Source organism: Oncorhynchus clarkii, chromosome 24 (assembly GCF_045791955.1).
Source record: "Oncorhynchus clarkii lewisi isolate Uvic-CL-2024 chromosome 24, UVic_Ocla_1.0, whole genome shotgun sequence".
NCBI classification, from domain to species: domain Eukaryota; kingdom Metazoa; phylum Chordata; class Actinopteri; order Salmoniformes; family Salmonidae; genus Oncorhynchus; species Oncorhynchus clarkii.
The window spans coordinates 22,267,598-22,286,795 of NC_092170.1; the positions used below are offsets into that span (position 1 = coordinate 22,267,598).

General features: G+C 46.0%; 1 protein-coding gene across 1 annotated transcript; it reads right to left on the minus strand.

Annotated features, from left to right (window-relative positions):
* Positions 1-1,639: 1,639 nt before the first annotated feature.
* On the minus strand, positions 1,640-13,715 carry LOC139382893 (beta-secretase 2-like). The gene is made up of 9 exons (XM_071127148.1): positions 13,118-13,715; positions 6,174-6,262; positions 5,690-5,903; positions 4,997-5,128; positions 4,331-4,465; positions 3,894-3,995; positions 3,460-3,609; positions 3,143-3,311; positions 1,640-2,987 (listed from the first exon to the last, which is right to left on the minus strand). The coding sequence occupies exons 1-9, from the start codon at positions 13,406-13,408 to the stop codon at positions 2,749-2,751; spliced, it is 1,521 nt and encodes a 506-aa protein (XP_070983249.1). The 5' UTR covers positions 13,409-13,715; the 3' UTR covers positions 1,640-2,748.
* Positions 13,716-19,198: the final 5,483 nt, after the last annotated feature.

The following is a 19,198-nucleotide window of genomic DNA, read 5'->3' on the forward strand; positions in this document are numbered from 1 at the left end:
ATATCATGAGAACCTACATATATATTAGTTGAAGTCTGACGTTTACATACACCTTACTCAAATACATTTAAACTCAGTTTTTCACAATTCCTGACATTTAATCCTTGTAAAAGTTCCCTGTCTTAGGTCAGATAGGATCACCACTTTATTTTAAGAATGTGAAATGTCAGAATAATAGAGAGAATTATTTATTTCAGCTTTTATTTCTTTCATTGCATTCCCAGTGGGTCAGAAGTTTACATACACTCAATTAGTATTTGGTAGCATTGCTTTTAACTTGGGTCAAACGTTTCGGGTAGCCTTCCAGAAGCTTCCCACAATAAGTTGGGTGAAATTTGACCCATTCTTCCTGACAGAGCTGGTGTAACTGAGTCAGGTTTGTAGGCCTCCTTGCTCTCACACACTTTTTCATTTCTGCCCACAAATTTTCTATAGGTTTGAGGTCAGGGCTTTGTGATGGCCACTCCAATACCTTGACTTTGTTGTCCTTAAGCCATTTTGCCACAACTTGGGGCCATTATCCATTTGGAAGACCCATTTGTGACCAAGCTTTAACTTCCTGACTGATCTGATCTGTCTTGAGATGTTGCTTCAATATATCCACATAATTTTCCTCCCTCATAATGCCATCTATTTTGAAGTGCACCAGTCCCTCCTGCAGCAAAGCACCCCCACAACATGATGCTACCACCCCCGTGCTTCACGGTTGGGATGGTGTTCTTCGGCTTGCAAGCCTCCCCCTTTTCCCTCCAAACGGTTCTATTTTTGTTTCATCAGACCAGAGGACATTTCTCCAAAAAGTACAATCTTTGTCCCCATGTGCAGTTGCAAACCGTAGTCTGGCTTTTTTATGGCGGTTTTGGAAAAGTGGCTTCTTCCTTGCTGAGTGGCCTTTCAGGTTATGTCGATATAGGACTCTTTTTTACTGTGGATATAGATACTTTTGTGCCTGTTACCTCCAGAATCTTCACAAGGTCCTTTGCTGTTATAGGACTCAGTATGGTGGCTGGTAGGGGACACAAGCTGGGGAGATGTCTGTGCCGAGGAACAAACCAGGCATCTATGGAAACGTCGCCTTCTTCCTAGGCTGGATCTATGAACAAATGCAGGTATAAGAAACCATTAAATCCATTGTTGTGATTTACATGCATACACTTTTAAATAATGGGAAGTTGTAACTATGGTGTGTTTGGTTTTGCAGAAATAATGATAAACTGAGAAGTCACTGGTGGACAATCAGAATGAAATGGTGGAAACATTGTATTTTTGTTTCTGAATAGAAAAGCCAGAAAGAGATGTTTGTACGTACAGTGTGTCATCAGAAATTCCGATGTTATATGCTACATATTGAATTTGTCCTCATTTGTATGTATTCATTAAATACCTACTTCTACATCCTGATACTGTTTCGTGTAATATATACTGTTCAGTTTGAAAAGTCATTATGTTTATGTACCACTTTGACCACCAGATGGTGCTTGTGTTCTTGGTAGTTCCTCTTGAGCTCAAGATTAGAGAAAGTGAACCTGCATCATGGTGCCCTCTACTTGTGTAACTCTTTCTTTAGTCATACTAGTGAGGTGAATGGTGGATTGTTTATCCAGGTTGAAGGCTGTTGGAATAGAGGCCGGGCCTATTATCACACTGGAATGAGAGAGCCTTTACTTTAATCTGGTCAATGTAATTACATACAATCACAACTTTGGCACTGATATACAGTTAACACATTTTAAACAAACATGATCATGCACAACAGTTTCATATCAACACCTTTGCAAAATATTTTCTTAAGACAATTTATCTCCACTTTTGAAATCATGGGTAACTTTGGGTGTTGTACAATTTAGAACATATTAATTAGCATAGAAACATATGTGCCCTTACAAATCAGTTTTCTGTATGTGTCTACCAATGGCAAGTTTTTAAAATAATATTATACAATCACATTGACATTTCAAATATGTATAGCAGTAAAAGTACATCATCAATGTCGGTTACAGAATCCTATCGATTGCTTCATTCTCACTCATACAGAAGCAGTGATATTGATCTTCATATTTTTTGACACTTTTGATCAGTGCAATTAAAAATGTTACAAACTATGCTAGTTCCCATATGAGGACATTGTAAACCAGAAGGGAAGTATGATATCAACATAATGTGTGCATCTTCAATTGTCTGAACTCCTGGTTGTGCTTTGTGAATGAAAATAAGAAACTGCTACGAAACATTCCTCCTTTTATCACAGAAGTTGCCATGAAATAATGGTATTGATACCTGTGGGGAACATTCAAACTTCAAAGCATCATTTACAATATCCTATTTTGAGTTGAGGCTTCTAAGAAGTAAAAAGAAACCTGACTGTTTAAGAGTTCTTGGGACCTTGTCTCTCAGCTGAGAGCAGTGTGCTTCACTACCATGTTGTAGGCAGTGGAGAATCAGCAGGTAATATGTGCAATGAGGAACTGGGCTGGCATAAGGATAGCATGATTCCTTTCTGCTACCCAACCTTCAGTCTTATAACATGTCTAAATTAATCAGAGGTTGATGTACAACTGGAGTGCAAAGAACTGGTAACATCTAAGCTAAGACAAGTGTTCACTGGTCAAATGGGTTAGTTTTTTTCCCCCCATGATGTCCAGAGAACAGTCCTATTGGTCAGTGAAGCCCCAACCCCTCCCCTTTCCCAGCCTCAGTAGAACTGGGACTGACGGTGGCCGCTGTCGTGTCACCCGAGGCCCGCCTCAGTCACTTGATGCGGTGGCGGACCAGCGAGGACTCATCAGTGATCTCGCCGGACTGGTCTCGGTGACGACAGGACAGGAGGAGGAGCAGGATGAGGAGTACCACAGCACAGACAGCCATCAGGGCATAGGAGATGACCCAGAGAAGGGGCTCCTTCAGCAGCCCTCCAGCAGCACAGTCAGATGCCACGTCTGCAGATGAGAAGGGCCCCAAGATCTCTGACACGGCTAGCCCACCGTTCACTAGAACGAGGAAGGGTTTGGGGTTATAATGACTGACGTATTGAGGAATGCGATATTTTGGATACGAAGGGCACTTGACCAAGCAGATAAACATTTAATAGCCCAATAACCATACAATAATATCCTTTATGCCCTTAAGTGTCTCCAGCCCTCACCTGCACATCTGCTGACAGCGAAGCCCACCCTCTTCTCAGCCCGGTCGAAGACGACGTAGAAGCCCTCCATGACGGTTGCTCCTATCACCAGGCCGTTGGCTGACGACGAGATGCCGAAGCGGAAGCAGTCCAGCCTACCGTCCACGTCTGTGATTGGCTGGATATACAGCTGCAGGGAGGAGCCACACAGACACACTAATGTCAATCAAAGAGCTGTCAGCAAACAGATCTAAAGCTCATAACAAGATGGCAGATGTTGGTTGGCGTAAGAAAACAACAAAACACACGGGCGCAACATGGGGGACGTTTGTTGTCACCTGAGGGAGGATGGAGATTTTGAAGGACTGGCTGTTGTTGGTGGCTCTCAGGTAGATGGACAGTTTGGGGAAGAACCTCCACGGTGTCTCTCCCTTCAACCAGCAGGCCAGTTTAGTGCCACCCCAGAACCCTGAGGTGAAGTCCTGGATCTGGACCATAGAAAGACAGCGATGGATTAAGACTCCAACAAAACTATTGAGTTGTGAAAGAAAAGTGTACTTTTACATAGATGACTACACATTTTCTCTCAGATCTGTAGACCAGAACAAAGTTGGCCATATTGGGGTGGAAAAATACAGGCCATGGTCATACTGTATGAAAAGGAAATAACTTGCAGTGTCCTCAGTCTACACAGTTACTGAAGTGTCCTCAGACAACCAGGTAATCCTAGAAGTCCTTTGTCATTTGATCATGGGCACAGAGGCTGACATACCAGAGATGTTTTTGAGATGGCCTCCACCACAGCATTGAACACATTCACAGGCAGCCGCAGAAGAGTGGTTCCACTGTCCACTATGGCTTTATCCTGGTTGTACTGAGAGAAGGAGAAAGAGTGAGGAGAGAGAGAAGATGTATAAAGAAACAGGGAGGCAGATTTTATTTTTCCTCTTCAGTTACATGGTTTCCTTTCAGAAGATCTTGATCAAACAAAAATCGGAAATGTCCACCTTGATTCCTGGAAGGCTTCAGAAACAGGATTAGCATATTGTTGTCTTCATTTCCTCTTTCCAAACCTGCACTACAGGCTAAACCACCAAGAATGCTGACTAGAAACAGCCTTGGGCTTAGGGCCAAGGTTAGTCTTTGTTCCTGACGTGTTGTGCAGATTGAAACATTTAGAAAACAACATGGGGCCAGTCTGTCTCATACCTCTTTGCAGTCCAGGTTTAGATTCTGGTCCCCAACCTCCAGCTTTAATACTTCCACCTGATAGTACCACTCTTCCTTTATAGGGGTGTACCACATGGACCCCGAATACAATGTTGGTTCAACCCCTCCCATGACCTGAAACAAAACTGGGTTTTCATTCACCGTACAAATGACTGATGACAAATGATTGCCTGAATACTATAATAAAACTACAATGGAATGCCTTGGCACAGTTTGGTATGGCATTGTAGACAGTGATTACACCCCACCATCTCTCCCATCTGCCCCTCTCAGAGGCTCACGTGGTCGGCTCGACCGCTCTTATAACACCGACAGCCCTGCTCTCGGCAGGGGGCTCTCTTAGCTTAATTAGCCACTCACTAACTAGATTGGGCGTCCAATGGGGAAACTCATTGAGAGGCGCAGAGACTTGCTAGCGATCATGTTTCTAAAAATGCTGCTCAGTCTCATCCGCCCTTGAAAGGTTTATCTGGTCTGGGCGTCGGGAGCAATATTATGCCAAGTGTCTGCCTAGCGTGCGTGAGATTAACAGCCCAATAATCATCCTCTTTTGCAGTACAACAACCAGCCTTTGTAAGGAAGTCTCCCCCCCAGCATTCACTCCTCCCATACATAGCCTTTAGCTTTCTCCTCCTGACTACTCACAAGACTTCCCCCCGCGGGGTCGGCAGTGGTGCTGTCTGACAACCCAGCTCCGCACATCTGTAGGGAGAACACATCTGGGATGCCTGTCTGTCGTACCACAGAGTTAAAGAAGGGCTCCACCGAGGAGTCAGGCTGAGAAACAGGAGACAAACACAAAACACTGGTCATTAACTTAGTATAAAACAGTGTAATGTCTTGGCTGTCCTATTGGTCAATAGTGAAGCTGTAAGCACAGAGAATGACAGCATAAAGTCTTATCAGTTATCACCGTGACTAAACAGGACCCCCCCCCCATATACCTTGACTTCACATGGTGTATATATACATGTGATGTTTGACAAACATTCTGCAAATCATCTGAACAAAAGCTGAGAACTGCAGTACAGAGTGGTCACCGTACGTTCTTGCATGTTAATGATTTAAAATGGTTGACCTCAATCTGCATAAGGCATACATTGTGTCAGCTCAGAATAGCCTCAGCCACCACACCCCATGGGTCTATGTGATGATGAGATTGTGAAACAATATCATGTGTGTGAACCTTGATTTGCTCTTTGATAACATTCAGCAGCTCTTCATGCCCCACCACGCTTACATACACCACTGTGCCAAATCAAACAGACATGGCGAAAGGCATGGAACCCCTTCCTTCATATCCAGAGTCCCAGGGTGCACCAAGCCCACCCCCTTTACCTGAGCCAGCAGGGGGTAGGCCAGGCCCAGGATGCCCTGCCAGTTGACCCCCGGGAGGAAGAATCCGTTGGAGGAGAGAATGGTGGCGATGTTGATGGTGGGGGTGCCGGGGATGCTGGGGATGCGGACGTGGTCGGTGCCCAGCTCGCCCTCCCAGTTGCCCTGGGTGTACTTGACGGCCACGCCCCTGCCAGTGGACTGGTACGTACTGGAACTGAACACAAGGAGGGACAGGGAGAGTCACCAGTACTCTTAGACAAAGGAAATCGTATCAAACACATGCCTGAGCGAATTCTAAACAAAAATAAACACGATCAGATTGTAGTATAAATTATGAGATTGATGTGAAACACTGATTATTGAATTAAGGCATTTTCTAATATTATTGGGGCCACCAAATATAATGTGTAGATAACGTAGGCTTCTTATTGACCTTATAGAAAGAGCTATTCCACAGAGTAAATATGAGAGCCTGACGACTCACAGTGCTGTGTTGAAGAAGTGTGTGATGAAGGGATGTGCTGCTGCAGCCACTGCAAAGTTACTGCTTCCTGTATCAACCAGGATATTCAGCTGGAAAACAAAAGAGTAGTGAGTACTTTATCAATCATTCAACCATCTAGGTTAAGCACACAAACTGACTCACAGTCAGTAATCGTGCTTTGAGCTGAACAGGGTATTTACTAATATGCTTCTGACGTCTGAGGATCAGAAAAAAAGCTCTCTGGTCTGGTAGTCATTGGGAAAAACATCCACCCATTGCTCCAGAGTCTAAATGTCCCTCCAACCTGGTATTTGTTGACTGTGTGCGAGCAGGAGTGGAGCATGAGCCAGCAAAGCAGCAGTTGAGATTATGTTGTCTCAGGCATCAATTCAACGAGGGGGAACTAATGAGATAACCGACTTCTGTCACCTCGGTGACCGGCGCAGAAGAGTCATTACTTAACATTCCTCATCATTAAAGAGGCCATAATAAACAGGCCCCCCACGGCTCTCAAAATTAGTTTCTTTACCATTTAAACATGACCTCAAATCATGTTAGGCTGCATAACTAACCTTTAAGGCACTTTGGATTGATGGAGGAGAGGTAACAAAGTAAACACACAGGAATGCGGTCTGCTGGTGTGACATTCTATTTCCTGTTTCTTCCCTAAAGCAGCCTGAGGAAAACATGATTTTCTGGATATTTGTTTCCATTCAACTAAAGCATGTGCTTCATCAAAGCTAAGAATAAGAAGCGACTTACTCAAGAGATTTTACAGTGAAGACCTTACTTGACACCCAGACAAAACAAATGGAGCATTCTGCTCTCAATAAATAGGCTCCTCAAGAGTATTCTGCATTCTTGTGTTGTCGACCCTGTTCTGAAAAAAAAACAGATGAGCAGGAAGTATTGATGACGGACAAACACAGAGTAAATAGGCCTAGCTATTCCTCACAATATACGGTAAACAAAAACCCTAGTAGCACCTACAGTGCCTTCAGAAAGTATTCATACCCCTTGACTTATTTCACATTTTGTTGTGTTACAGCCTGAATTCAAAACGGACTAAATATAAATGAATCTCGCTCATCTACACACAATAACCACATAATGTTTTTAGACATTTTTGCAGATGTATTGACAATGAAATACAGAAATATCTCATTTACATATCTATTCACCTCCCTGAGTGAATCAATACATGTTATAGTATCACCTTTGGTAGTTATTACAGCTGTGTGTCTTTTTGGGAAAGTCTGTAAGCACTTTGCCCACCTGGATTTTACAATACTCGTATTCTTTTTTAGATTCTTCCAAGTTCTGTCAAAACTGTAACTAGGTCACTCAGGAACATTCAATGTCATCTTGGTAAGCAACCCCAGTGTTTATTTGGCCTTATGTTTTAGAATATTGTTGAAAGGTGAGTGTTGGAAAGCAGGCTGAACCATGTTTTCCTCTAGGATTTAGCCTATGCTTAGTTTATTTTTATCAACCAAAAGAAAAGCCACCACCATGCTTGAAAATATGAACAGTAGTACTCAGTAATGTGTTGGACTTTTTTGGCCACATTTCTTGCAGTTTTACTTTAATGCCTTATTGCAAACAGGATGCATGTGGAAAAAGTCAAGGGGTGTGAATACTTTCTGAAGGCACTGTACTTCCTCAAAGCTCTATGTTGCGTCCCTATCTGTGTTTCCTAGTTGGACTGGCCGAAGTCCCACCACCGTGGCTCTGACATCTGAAACCCTACTGCCACCACACCGATGGCAGCACGCCACTCACGTTGGGCCCAAACCGGACAGACCATCCTGACGCAGTCTGTTGGGGAAAACTAGGGGCATTTCTTTGCACCTCCAACCCTCTCAATCCTCTTCCGTACTCCCCTAGCCTGGCTGGGCCACTGCCAGGCAAATCCCTCCTCTTCCCCATCCCCGAGCCAGCACGGCGGCCTAGTCGCCTGTGGTTGAGCCTTGCCTGGCTAATTAGCAGAGGCTCAGTGGAGGGGACGTACATCTGCTACCTGTTTGTACCAATTACCAGATGTGACGCACTCCAGCCAACACCTCAGCCTTGCTGCGACGGGGCTAACAGATGTGGCAATTAGTGGTTCATTTGAATAACGCCTTGTTTAACATCAGGCCTCTAATTGCATCATACTGTAGATAGAACTGTTTGAGGTTTGGTGTTATTGTGCCCCCTACCCTTGTTCTCTCTTTCTCTCCCCACCACATTCTCTCTCCCCTTCCTACCTCCCCTCTTCTCTTCTCTCCCCTCCCTACCACCTTCTCTCCCCTCCCTATCCTACCATTTTCTCTCCCCACCTACCCGCTTCTCTTCTCTCCCCTCTCTCCCCTGCCTCCCCTCTTCTCTCCCCTCCCTCCCCTCTTCTCTCCCCTCCCTCCCCTCTTCTCTTCTCACACCTTCCCTATTCTGTTCTCTCCCCTCCCGACCTTCCCACTCCTCTCCCTACCTTAACTCTTCTCTTCCTTCCCCACCCTCTTCCTCCTCTCCCCTCCTCTTCTCTTCCTTCTCTACCCTCTTCCCCCTCTTCTCTCCCTACATTGCCTCTTCTCTTCCTTCCCTACCCTCTTCCTCCTCTTCTCTCCCTACCTTGCCTCTTCTCTTCCTCCCCTACCCTCTTCCTCCTCTCCCTCTCTTCCTTCCCTACCCTCTTCCTCCTCTCCCTACCTTGCCTCTTCTCCCCTCTTCTGTACCCTCCCCTCCACACCATCCCTCTTCTCTTCTCTCCCCTCCCCGCCTCCCCTCTTCTCTTCTCACACCTTCCCTATTCTGTTCTCTCCCCTCCTTACCTCCCCTCTCCTCTCCTCTCCTTACCTCCCCTCCCCTCTCCTCTCCCTGCCTCCCCTCTTCTCTTCTCACACCTTCCCTATTCTGTTCTCTCCTCTCCTTACCTCCCCTCTCCTCTCCCTGCCTCCCCTCTTCTCTTACCTTCCCTATTCTGTTCTCTCCCCTCCTTACCTCCCCTCTCCCCTCCTTACCTCCCCTCTCCTCTCCCTACCTACCCTCTCCTCTCCCCTCTCCCCTTCTCTCCATAACTTCCCTCTTCTCAACCTTTCCTACCCTCTTCCTCTTCTGTTCCCTCCCCTCAAAACCATCCTTCTTCTCTTCTCTCCCCACCTACCCTCTTCTCTCCCCTCCCTGCCTCCCCTCTTTTCACACATTCCCTATTCTGTTCTCTCCCCTCCCGACCTTCCCTCTTCTCTTCTCTCCCCTTCTTAAACCTTCTCTTCCCTCTTCTCTCTCCTCCCTACCCTCCTCCCTTCACTCCACTCCCTACTTTCCTCTCTTCTCTTTTCCCACCCCTCCTCTCCCTTCCCTACCCTCCTCTCCCTTCCCTACTCTCTTCCTCCTCTCCCCTCTTCTCTTCTCTCCCCACCTACCCTCTTCTCTTCTCACACCTTCCCTATTCTGTTCTCTCCCCTCCCTACCTTTCCTCTTCTTTTCCCTCCCTTCCCACTCCTCTTCTCTCCCTCCCTTCCCTCTTCTTAACCTTCCCTACCCTCCCCCCTCCTCTTCTCTCCCCTCCACACTTTCCCACTCCACTTCTCTCCCTACCTTACCTCTTCTCAACCTTCCCTACCCTCTTCCACCTCTCCCCTCATTCCCTCTTCTCTTATCTCCCTACCCTTCACTCTTCTCAACCTTCCCTACCCTCTTCCTCCTCTCCACACCTCCCCTCTTCTCTTCACCACCTTCCCTCCCCTCACTACCTTCCCACTCCTCTTCTCTCCCTACCTTCCCTCTTCTTGACCTTCCCTCCACTCTTCCTTCTCTCCCCTCTTCTGTTCCTTCCCCTCCACACCTTCCCTCTTCTCTCTACCCCCCTTCCTCTCCTCTCCCTACCTACCCTCTTCTCTCCCTACCTACCCTCTTCTCCCCCCACCTTCCCACTTCTTTTCTCTCCCCTCCCGACCTTAAACCTTCTCTTCCCTCTTCTCTCTCCTCCCTACCCTCCACTCCCTACTTTCCCTCTTCCCTACCCTCTTCCTCCTCTCCCCTCTTCTGTTCCCTCCTATCCAAACCATCCCTCTTCTCGTCTCTCCCCACCTACCCTCTTTTCTTCTCTCCCTACCTTCCCTCTTCCTTCTCTCCCTTCTGTTCCCTCCCCACCTCTTTTCCTACCTCCCCTCTTCTCCCTTCTGTACCCTATTCCTTCTCTCCCCTCTTCTCACACCTTCCCTCTTTTCTTCTCTTCCCCAGTCCCTCTTCTCTTCTTTCCCCTCCCTACATTCCCCCTTCTCTTTTCCCACCCCTCCTCTCCCTTCCCTACCCTCTTCTCTTCTCACACCTTCCCTCTTCTGTTCTCTCCCCTCACTACCTTCCCTCTTCTCTCCCTACCTTCCCTCTTCCTTCTCTCCCCTCTTCTGTTCCCTCCCCACCTATTTTCCTACCACCCCTCTTCTCCCTTCTGTACCCTATTCATTCTCTCCCCTCTTCTCACACGTTCCCTCTTTTCTTCTCTTCCCCAGTCCCTCTTCTCTTCTTTCCCCTCCCTACATCCCCTCTTCTCTTTTCCCACCCCTCCTCTCCCTTCCCTACCCTCTTCTCTTCTCAACACCTTCCCTCTTCTCTTCTCTCTCCTCCCTACATTCCCTCTTCTCTTTTCCCACCCCACCACTCCTCTCCCTTCCCTACCCTCTTCTCCCCTCTTCTCTTCTCACACCTTCCCTCTTCTGTTCTCTCCCCTCCCTACCTTCCCTCTTCTCTCCCTACTTTCCCTCCCCTCTTCTCTCCACTCCTTCCCTCCCTTCCCTCCCTCCTCAGTATCTCCTCAGTATCTTCTCCCGCCTCTTCTCTCCCCTCACCTCTTCTCTCCCCTCGCCTCTTCTCTCCTCTCCCCTCTTCTCTTCCCTCCCCCGCCTCATCTCTCCCTCCCCTCTTCCCTCCCCCGCCTCATCTCTCCCTCCCCTCTTCCCTCCCCCGCCTCATCTCTCCCTCCCCTCTTCCCTCCCTCCCCTCATCTCTCCCTCCCCTCTTCCCTCCCCCGCCTCATCTCTCCCTCCCCTCTTCCCTCCCTCCCCTCATCTCTCCCTCCCCTCTTCCCTCCCCCGCCTCATCTCTCCCTCCCCTCTTCCCTCCCCCGCCTCATCTCTCCCTCCCCTCTTCCCTCCCCCGCCTCATCTCTCCCTCCCCTCTTCCCTCCCCCGCCTCATCTCTCCCTCCCCTCTTCCCTCCCCCGCCTCATCTCTCCCTCCCCTCTTCCCTCCCCCGCCTCATCTCTCCCTCCCCTCTTCCCTCCCCCGCCTCATCTCTCCCTCCCCTCTTCCCTCCCCCGCCTCATCTCTCCCTCCCCTCTTTCCTCCCCCGCCTCATCTCTCCCTCCCCTCTTTCCTCCCCCGCCTCATCTCTCCCTCCCCTCTTCCCTCCCCCGCCTCATCTCTCCCTCCCCTCTTCCCTCCCCCGCCTCATCTCTCCCTCCCCTCTTCCCTCCACCGCCTCATCTCTCCCTCCACCGCCTCATCTCTCCCTCCCCTCATCTCTCCCTCCCCTCTTCCCTCCCCCGCCTCATCTCTCCCTCCCCTCTTCCCTCCCCCGCCTCATCTCTCCCTCCCCTCTTCCCTCCCCCGCCTCATCTCTCCCTCCCCTCTTCCCTCCCCCGCCTCATCTCTCCCTCCCCTCTTCATCTCTCCCTCCCCTCTTCTCTCCCTCCCCCGCCTGATCTCTCCCTCCCCTCTTCCCTCCCCCGCCTGATCTCTCCCTCCCCTCTTCCCTCCCCCGCCTCATCTCTCCCTCCCCTCTTCCCTCCCCCGCCTCATCTCTCCCTCCCCTCTTTCCTCCCCCGCCTCATCTCTCCCTCCCCTCTTCCCTCCCCCGCCTCATCTCTCCCTCCCCTCTTCCCTCCCCCGCCTCATCTCTCCCTCCCCTCTTCCCCCCCCCGCCTCATCTCTCCCTCCCCTCTTCCCTCCCCCGCCTCATCTCTCCCTCCCCTCTTCCCTCCCCCGCCTCATCTCTCCCTCCCCTCTTCCCTCCCCCGCCTCATCTCTCCCTCCCCTCTTCCCTCCCCCGCCTCATCTCTCCCTCCCCTCTTCCCTCCCCCGCCTCATCTCTCCCTCCCCTCTTCCCTCCCCCGCCTCATCTCTCCCTCCCCTCTTTCCTCCCCCGCCTCATCTCTCCCTCCCCTCTTTCCTCCCCCGCCTCATCTCTCCCTCCCCTCTTCCCTCCCCCGCCTCATCTCTCCCTCCCCTCTTCCCTCCCCCGCCTCATCTCTCCCTCCCCTCTTCCCTCCCCCGCCTCATCTCTCCCTCCCCTCTTCCCTCCCCCGCCTCATCTCTCCCTCCCCTCTTCCCTCCCCCGCCTCATCTCTCCCTCCCCTCTTCCCTCCCCCGCCTCATCTCTCCCCTCCCCTCTTCCCTCCCCCGCCTCATCTCTCCCTCCCCCCAGCCCTCCCTCGCCTCCTAGCCTCTCTCTCTGCCTTGTGGTTAGAGTGCTGGACTAGTAACCGAAAGGTTGCTAGATCGAATCCCCGAGCTGACAAGGTAAACTAAATCTGTTGTTCTGCCCCTGAACAGGCAGTTAACCCACTGTTCCTAGGCTGTCAAATAATTTGTTCTTAACCGACTTGCCTAGTTAAATAAAAAAAATAAATTAAATGCCAAGAGTGTGCAAAGCTGTCATCAAGGCAAAGGGTGGCTATTTGAAGAATCTCCAAAATATTTTGATTTGTTTAAAAAAAAAATTGGTTGCTACATGATTCCATATGTGTTACTTCATAGTTTTGATGTCTTCACTATTATTCTACAATGTAGAATATTGTAACAAAAAATAAAAACCCTTGAATGAGCAGGTGTTCTAAAACATTTGACCGGTAGTGTGTGTGCATATCTCCTTCATTTGAAAACGTTTGGACTGTGATACCAAAGAGGTCAAGAAATGTATTCCACATTGAAAACTTCAAAACAACAATAGGTCATATTCTCATATACCTTTTGACCAGGGGTACCCAGTGTCATCTCCATGTAGTAACCTCTGCCAGAGTCGCCTTGTAAGTTAGTGACCATGTCCAGAAAGTTCACTATTCCAGCTGGATCAGATGCCAGGGACAGTCCATTTCCTGAGGCTTGTATTAGTTTCAGAGGAGTTAAATCCAAATCCAAAGAAGAGTTAAACGTCCCTATAAATATTTTAAGTGGAATGGTATAGAGAGATGTTGCCATTCCAAAACAGAGCATGATAAATAATGCCCTAAAAGGAATAGAACCTTTATGGTAAGCCATGGCAAATAATATTTAGGGCAAGTCAAACCTCAGAAAAAGTTCAGCTCCTTGTTCAAAGTTTGCTCCTTAGTTTTCAGCTTGGCCAACATGAAACCTCCAGTGCGGTAATCATGGTGAACGTGATGTTCCGACAACGACGATAAAGAAACACATAAGAAACAACTCCGGCTTTACATTTAGACACTTGTCATTTAGAAGTTTACTCCTCTCTCTGAAAGTTGTTCACCACTGTATTATTTTAGATTACTTCCTGAAATCTATATCGCGGATGTGACGAGTTTTTTTGTTGGTCAACGACGATTTGCTTGAAGGGCGCACCATAGAGATAGATAGAGCACTTATTTTTATATATGTGCCATTATAGCGTCTGTGACACCACGGGCAGCGCCACTGAGGCTACAACCCATAGGCATCCCCACCTAGATAACTACTTAGACTACTTTAAATGGTGGAAGCATGCTGGAGGCCCTGCCCATGCTAAAACTGCCTTTTGGCCACTAGAGGCCTCTATCAGCCTTTGAATTTAATTTACTTTATTTTATTTTGGGTAACAGACAACATATACAACAAAATGTACAATGTGGACCCAGACGATATCACTTGAAATTATTCATTAATATGCTTATTTCCAAAGTGGTCCTTGATGGTAAAAACAATATCACATATAATGATTAAAAGGCAAGACAAAATTACAAACAACCATAAATACATTAATTTATATTGACATCTTAAAAAGTGCCTCGATTCACTGCACTTTCCCTAACCCTAAAAATCATCCATATTAATTTCACATCAGGACTCCCGAGTGGTGCAGTGGTCTAAGGCACTACATCTCAGGGCTAGAGGAGTCACTACAGACCCTGGTTTGATTCCAGGCTGTATCACATCCAACCTTGATTGGGAGTCCCACAGGGCGACGCACACTTGGCCCAACATTGTCCGGGTTAAGGGTAGGCCGTCATTGTAAATAAGAATTTGTTCTTAATTAACTGACTTGCCTAGTTAAATAAAGGTTACATTTTTTAAAATCATACCGATCCTTCAAATAAATACACCTGACCAGCAGTAGGGGGCAGAACTCTTTACTTTGGGGATTTTACAAGACAACACTAGCTCTGGTATTGTAACTGTATTGATTATAGACCATATCAATGTGTTTTTTCATATAACCTGGGGCACGATCATTTAAGATGAAAAACATATGATTCAGTTTAAGTTGGTCCACTCTGGACTCCAAAGGCAACAAGCCCACCTCTCAGATCTCCTGTACCCCTATGTGGGTCCTAGGGGGGACATTCAGTATATAACTGATTACATTATTTTGCATGACCTGCATTCTCTTTTTCAGTTTTTTTGATAGCCCACTATACCAAGCAGAGCAGGCATAATCAAAATGACACTGAATCAAGGTAGAGACAAGCAGTTTCTTAACTTTAATGTTAAAATATCTAGTGTTACGATATAAAAATGTAAATTTGTTCGCCATTTTCAAAATAATTTTAGCAGCAATCAGGTCTCCAGAAAGGGATTGATCTAGGGACACACCAAGAGAAGTTACACTTGTTTTAGATCCTGCACAGTTTACCTTTATCTTGTCAGCCTTAAGCAATCTATGTTTTGTTCCAAACAAAATAGATTCAGTTTTTTCCATACGTAGCAACAATTTGTTGTCAGTCAACCAATCTCCCTTTAAAGGCCCAGAGCCGTCAAAAACATGATTTCTTTCTGTGATTTGTATATATTTCAACATTATGATATTGGAATAATACTGTAAAATTGTGAACATGATAATAATGCCATTTTAGTGTAAGAGCTGTTTGAAAAGACCGGCTGAAATTTCAGCCTGTTTTGGTGGGATGGAGTGACATCACCATGCATTAAATGAGTTAATAGACTAAGAAGAAAGAGAGTTCCAAACCTCTCTACCAATAACAGCTATTTTTCTGTTTTCCCCTCCCCACTCAGATCACTCCCAGACTAACCTAACATAGCAGGTGTAAATTAAATGCATGAAACTAGTTCCCCTACATACTGGTGTTGAGGAGAAGACCCTTTTTTTCCCCAATTTTGCCTAAAATGACATACCCAAATCTAGCTACCTGTAGCTCAGGACCTGAAGCAAGGATATGCATATTCTTGATACAATTTGAAAGGAAACACTTTGAAGTTTGTGGAAATGTGAAATGAATGTAGGAGAATATAACACATTAGATCTGGTAAAAGATAATACAAAGAAAAAACGTGCATTTTGAAAGTATTTTTGTACCATCCTCTTTGAAATGCAAGAGAAAGGCCATAATGTATTATTCCAGCCCAGGCGCAATTTAGATTTTAGCAGATGGCAGCAGTGCATGTGCAAACTTTTAGACTGATCCAATGAACCATTGCATTTCGGTTCAAAATGTTGTACCAAGACTGCCTACATGTGCCTAATCGGTTTATTAATACATTTTCAAGTTATAATTGTGCACTCTCATCATAGAATGGTATTTATTCACTGTAATAGCTACTGTAAATTGGACAGTCCAGTTAGATTAACAATAATCTTTCTGCCCAGATATGTCTATGTCCTGGGAAATGTTCTTGTTACTTACAACCTCATGCTAATCACATTAGCCTACGTTAGCTCAACCGTCCCGCTCGGGGGACACCGATTACGTAGAGGTTAACTTCCAAAAGCGGAAATCACATCATAGGCTCTCTTTCCATTTCCCCTGAAAACCGGAACATCCGGTGGTTGAGGACTTGGCAAAGGCCACTCCCAGACAGTTGCAGAAACATTTTTGCTTTTTGTCCATTTTAATTGAAAACAATCACAGTACTTAATGGTTACCCAGAAATGATATTGAAATAAAAACAGCAGCATTGGACCTTTAAAAGTGATTTATGTGCTGTATGACTAGTCTTTAGCTGGAGGAAAAATAATAACGTTTTTTTTCATTGAGGACATTTTGTTTGTAAGATACAGAATAAATAGGCATACATAAGCTTATATTGTAAATGTTAGAATTATATGGAAATTATTTAGTATTTTTCAAAGGTGAAACAGAATGACCCACGTGCACAGAGAGGTGTTATTGTCCTATTTGCATTGTGTTCTGGATTGACCCTTGCCCTCCTCGTCCTACCGCAGGCAACAACTACTGATCCACATGATTGCATAAAAATTACCCAATCATCTGCTGCAAAGTGTCATTAAGGTGGATTCCCTTTAGGCCCTGTCTCACTCACTTGACCAATGTGGTGGATGACCAGCAAACCGTCCAGTCTGTATCTGTCACCACAAGTGGCGGGAGGGAGACCGTAGTTGTCAGAGGGATCAATATGACACACTACAGCACCACACTTCATTCTCTTAGAGCAGCACAGAGACAGGCATTGTCTCCCCCCACAGCCCCAATGAGTTCCACTTGGGCTAAGACAGTTCCAGTCTCACATGTCCTCAATGAAGTTCCACAGCCTACAGCCTGGGAAAAGCATTTACCAATCTGCTCCATAGCAGTACAGCTGCATGCACTGTAGGGCCTATGTGCTCACGTGACATAATCAAATGGTACTTACTATGGATATCACCATTTATATAACACCTGATGTTCCTGTAAATAAGATGTACGCAATGTTAGCATCAAAGCTTTCCTTTGGCCTCTGCCTTTTAAGTCAAGAAATGTATTCCAGGCAGTCTGCAAGTCAACATTCAGTTGTAACATCTCCACATTAAATGTGGAATGAAATTACACAGAAAGAAAGGTTACATTTTAAAAAATTTTATGAAATATTTGTAGATCCATGCCATGATTTGTATGCCAGGTTGAAATTCTGTTGATTGGCCAAAATTATACCTGTCACTTTAAGTATGGGGTCATGTGAGTAGGGATAAGAAAGCAAAATGGCTGTGGTATGAAAACAATGAAAACAACATTTGTTTGAAAACATAATAGTTCAGTAATTATCCTTTGGATAATTTGCCTGGAAAAATGTTATGATATTTTTTTAGAATTTAATTTCATTGGTTCTGGCTCCGAATTGGTCTTGTGTTTTCTTGGTCTGCATTCTATCCTTCTTAGCTTCCTGGAAAGACATTATTATCATAAATTCATAGCACCCTTATGGTCATTTATAATTTTGACTGTGTGTGTCTTTTTGCAGAGCCTCAATGGGCCTGTTGTCCATCATGAGAACTGTGACAATCAGAACAAAGAGAGCTTTAAATTCTTCCTTGCATACATTGAGGGGATTTGATTAAGCTGCCCCAGGTTGAACCGAGCTATGGCCCATCTTGTGACAGGGCGAAGCCGGTGTGGGAGGTGCGCTCTACTAAAACGGACCGGTAATCTGTGCCGCTCTGTCATATTGTCAACAATGCAGCATGGTGCATCTCTTTTCCATAGAAAATAATGTTAGCATTTTCATACTAGTTTTCATTGGGAAGGCAGAAAGCGTTTTTATCGAAAGCAATCACTTTTGCATGTGAAAACACAGAATCTGTGCTTAACCTATGTCACTTTTGTTTTGTTATGCTAACCTGCCACGAAAAGTCAAATATGACAAAAGCTATATCACATTTAGTTCACCCAGGGCGTGCCGGGGGCATTAATCGAATCCCCTCACTACCTTATTGCTGTCCACCAATGACCAGAAGAGGGCAATCCTGTCAATTACCTTGCTCCCATGTAAACTGGAGGCACTGTGACATACTGGTGAGCAAATTAGTCAGATTATGGGAGTAAACAGCCTCACAGTGCTGTGCAAAGCTTCATCAGAGGAACATCGGTTCCTAATCCTCACAAAGATCTGATCACTATGTCTGATGAGAGACCGGAGAGATGACCACACAGAGAAAGAAAAACAGCTCTTCCTTCATATCAGCCCCTGCCCCCTCCACCTCTTTCATCATCACAATACACCCACAGCTCCACCGAATCACCTTCAGAGTAGCCATCTCCCAATCTTTACAATGAATACATATCAAATTCTAGAGTGTATATATACATATATTTCTAGATGAAATAAAAGTCAGGTACACTGTAAACACATGCTGATAACTTTTTTGGTTCATACCATGATCATTTGATTGCACACATCATGATTGTATAATACAGTATTAGCTGTAGTAGTTGTGTAATAACTAGGCATTATTGGTGTCTTTCACTCTTGTGGTCACTGGTAATTATGACCACAGTTGACAGCATCCTCTGAATTGGCTTCACACAATTGCCCTAGAATTGTCCACCTGTTATGCTTGCCTGTCCTTCTGTCCGTCCACCTCACCCCATTGCCTTATCCAGAGCACAACAATGGTGCAATCAGCATGCCTTGTACAACAGGCCTAATGACTAGGACATCTCTAAGTACATAATGCTCGTCTTAGACGCTGTGCATCTGTTGGCATTTCCATGTGACATTGGATACTGTGTAATTACAGCCAGGAAAGAGCTGGACAAGCTGGGATTAAAGGGGAAGAAGCGTAATGACCTGGCCACATGTTTCTGCTGCAAATCTAATTTTCTACCCTCACCCTGCCTGCGCCTTTTTATTGGACAGGCAATACCATTGTTTGTATGGAGATTCTTAGCCTACCTACTCTGCTTCAGATTATTGTGGAGGTCAGAAAGTCTGTGATGCTTCATACTTGTTGCAAAGAGATACGAATCACATTTTACCATCGTTGCCCTACAGCAATATTTACACTTAAAGTCACTCTCTGACCCTTAAAATGGGGATTATTGGGGACACATATGATACGTAGTAGGATATAGCAGCACAGCAGTCCCTGTAGGAGTCAGGATCACT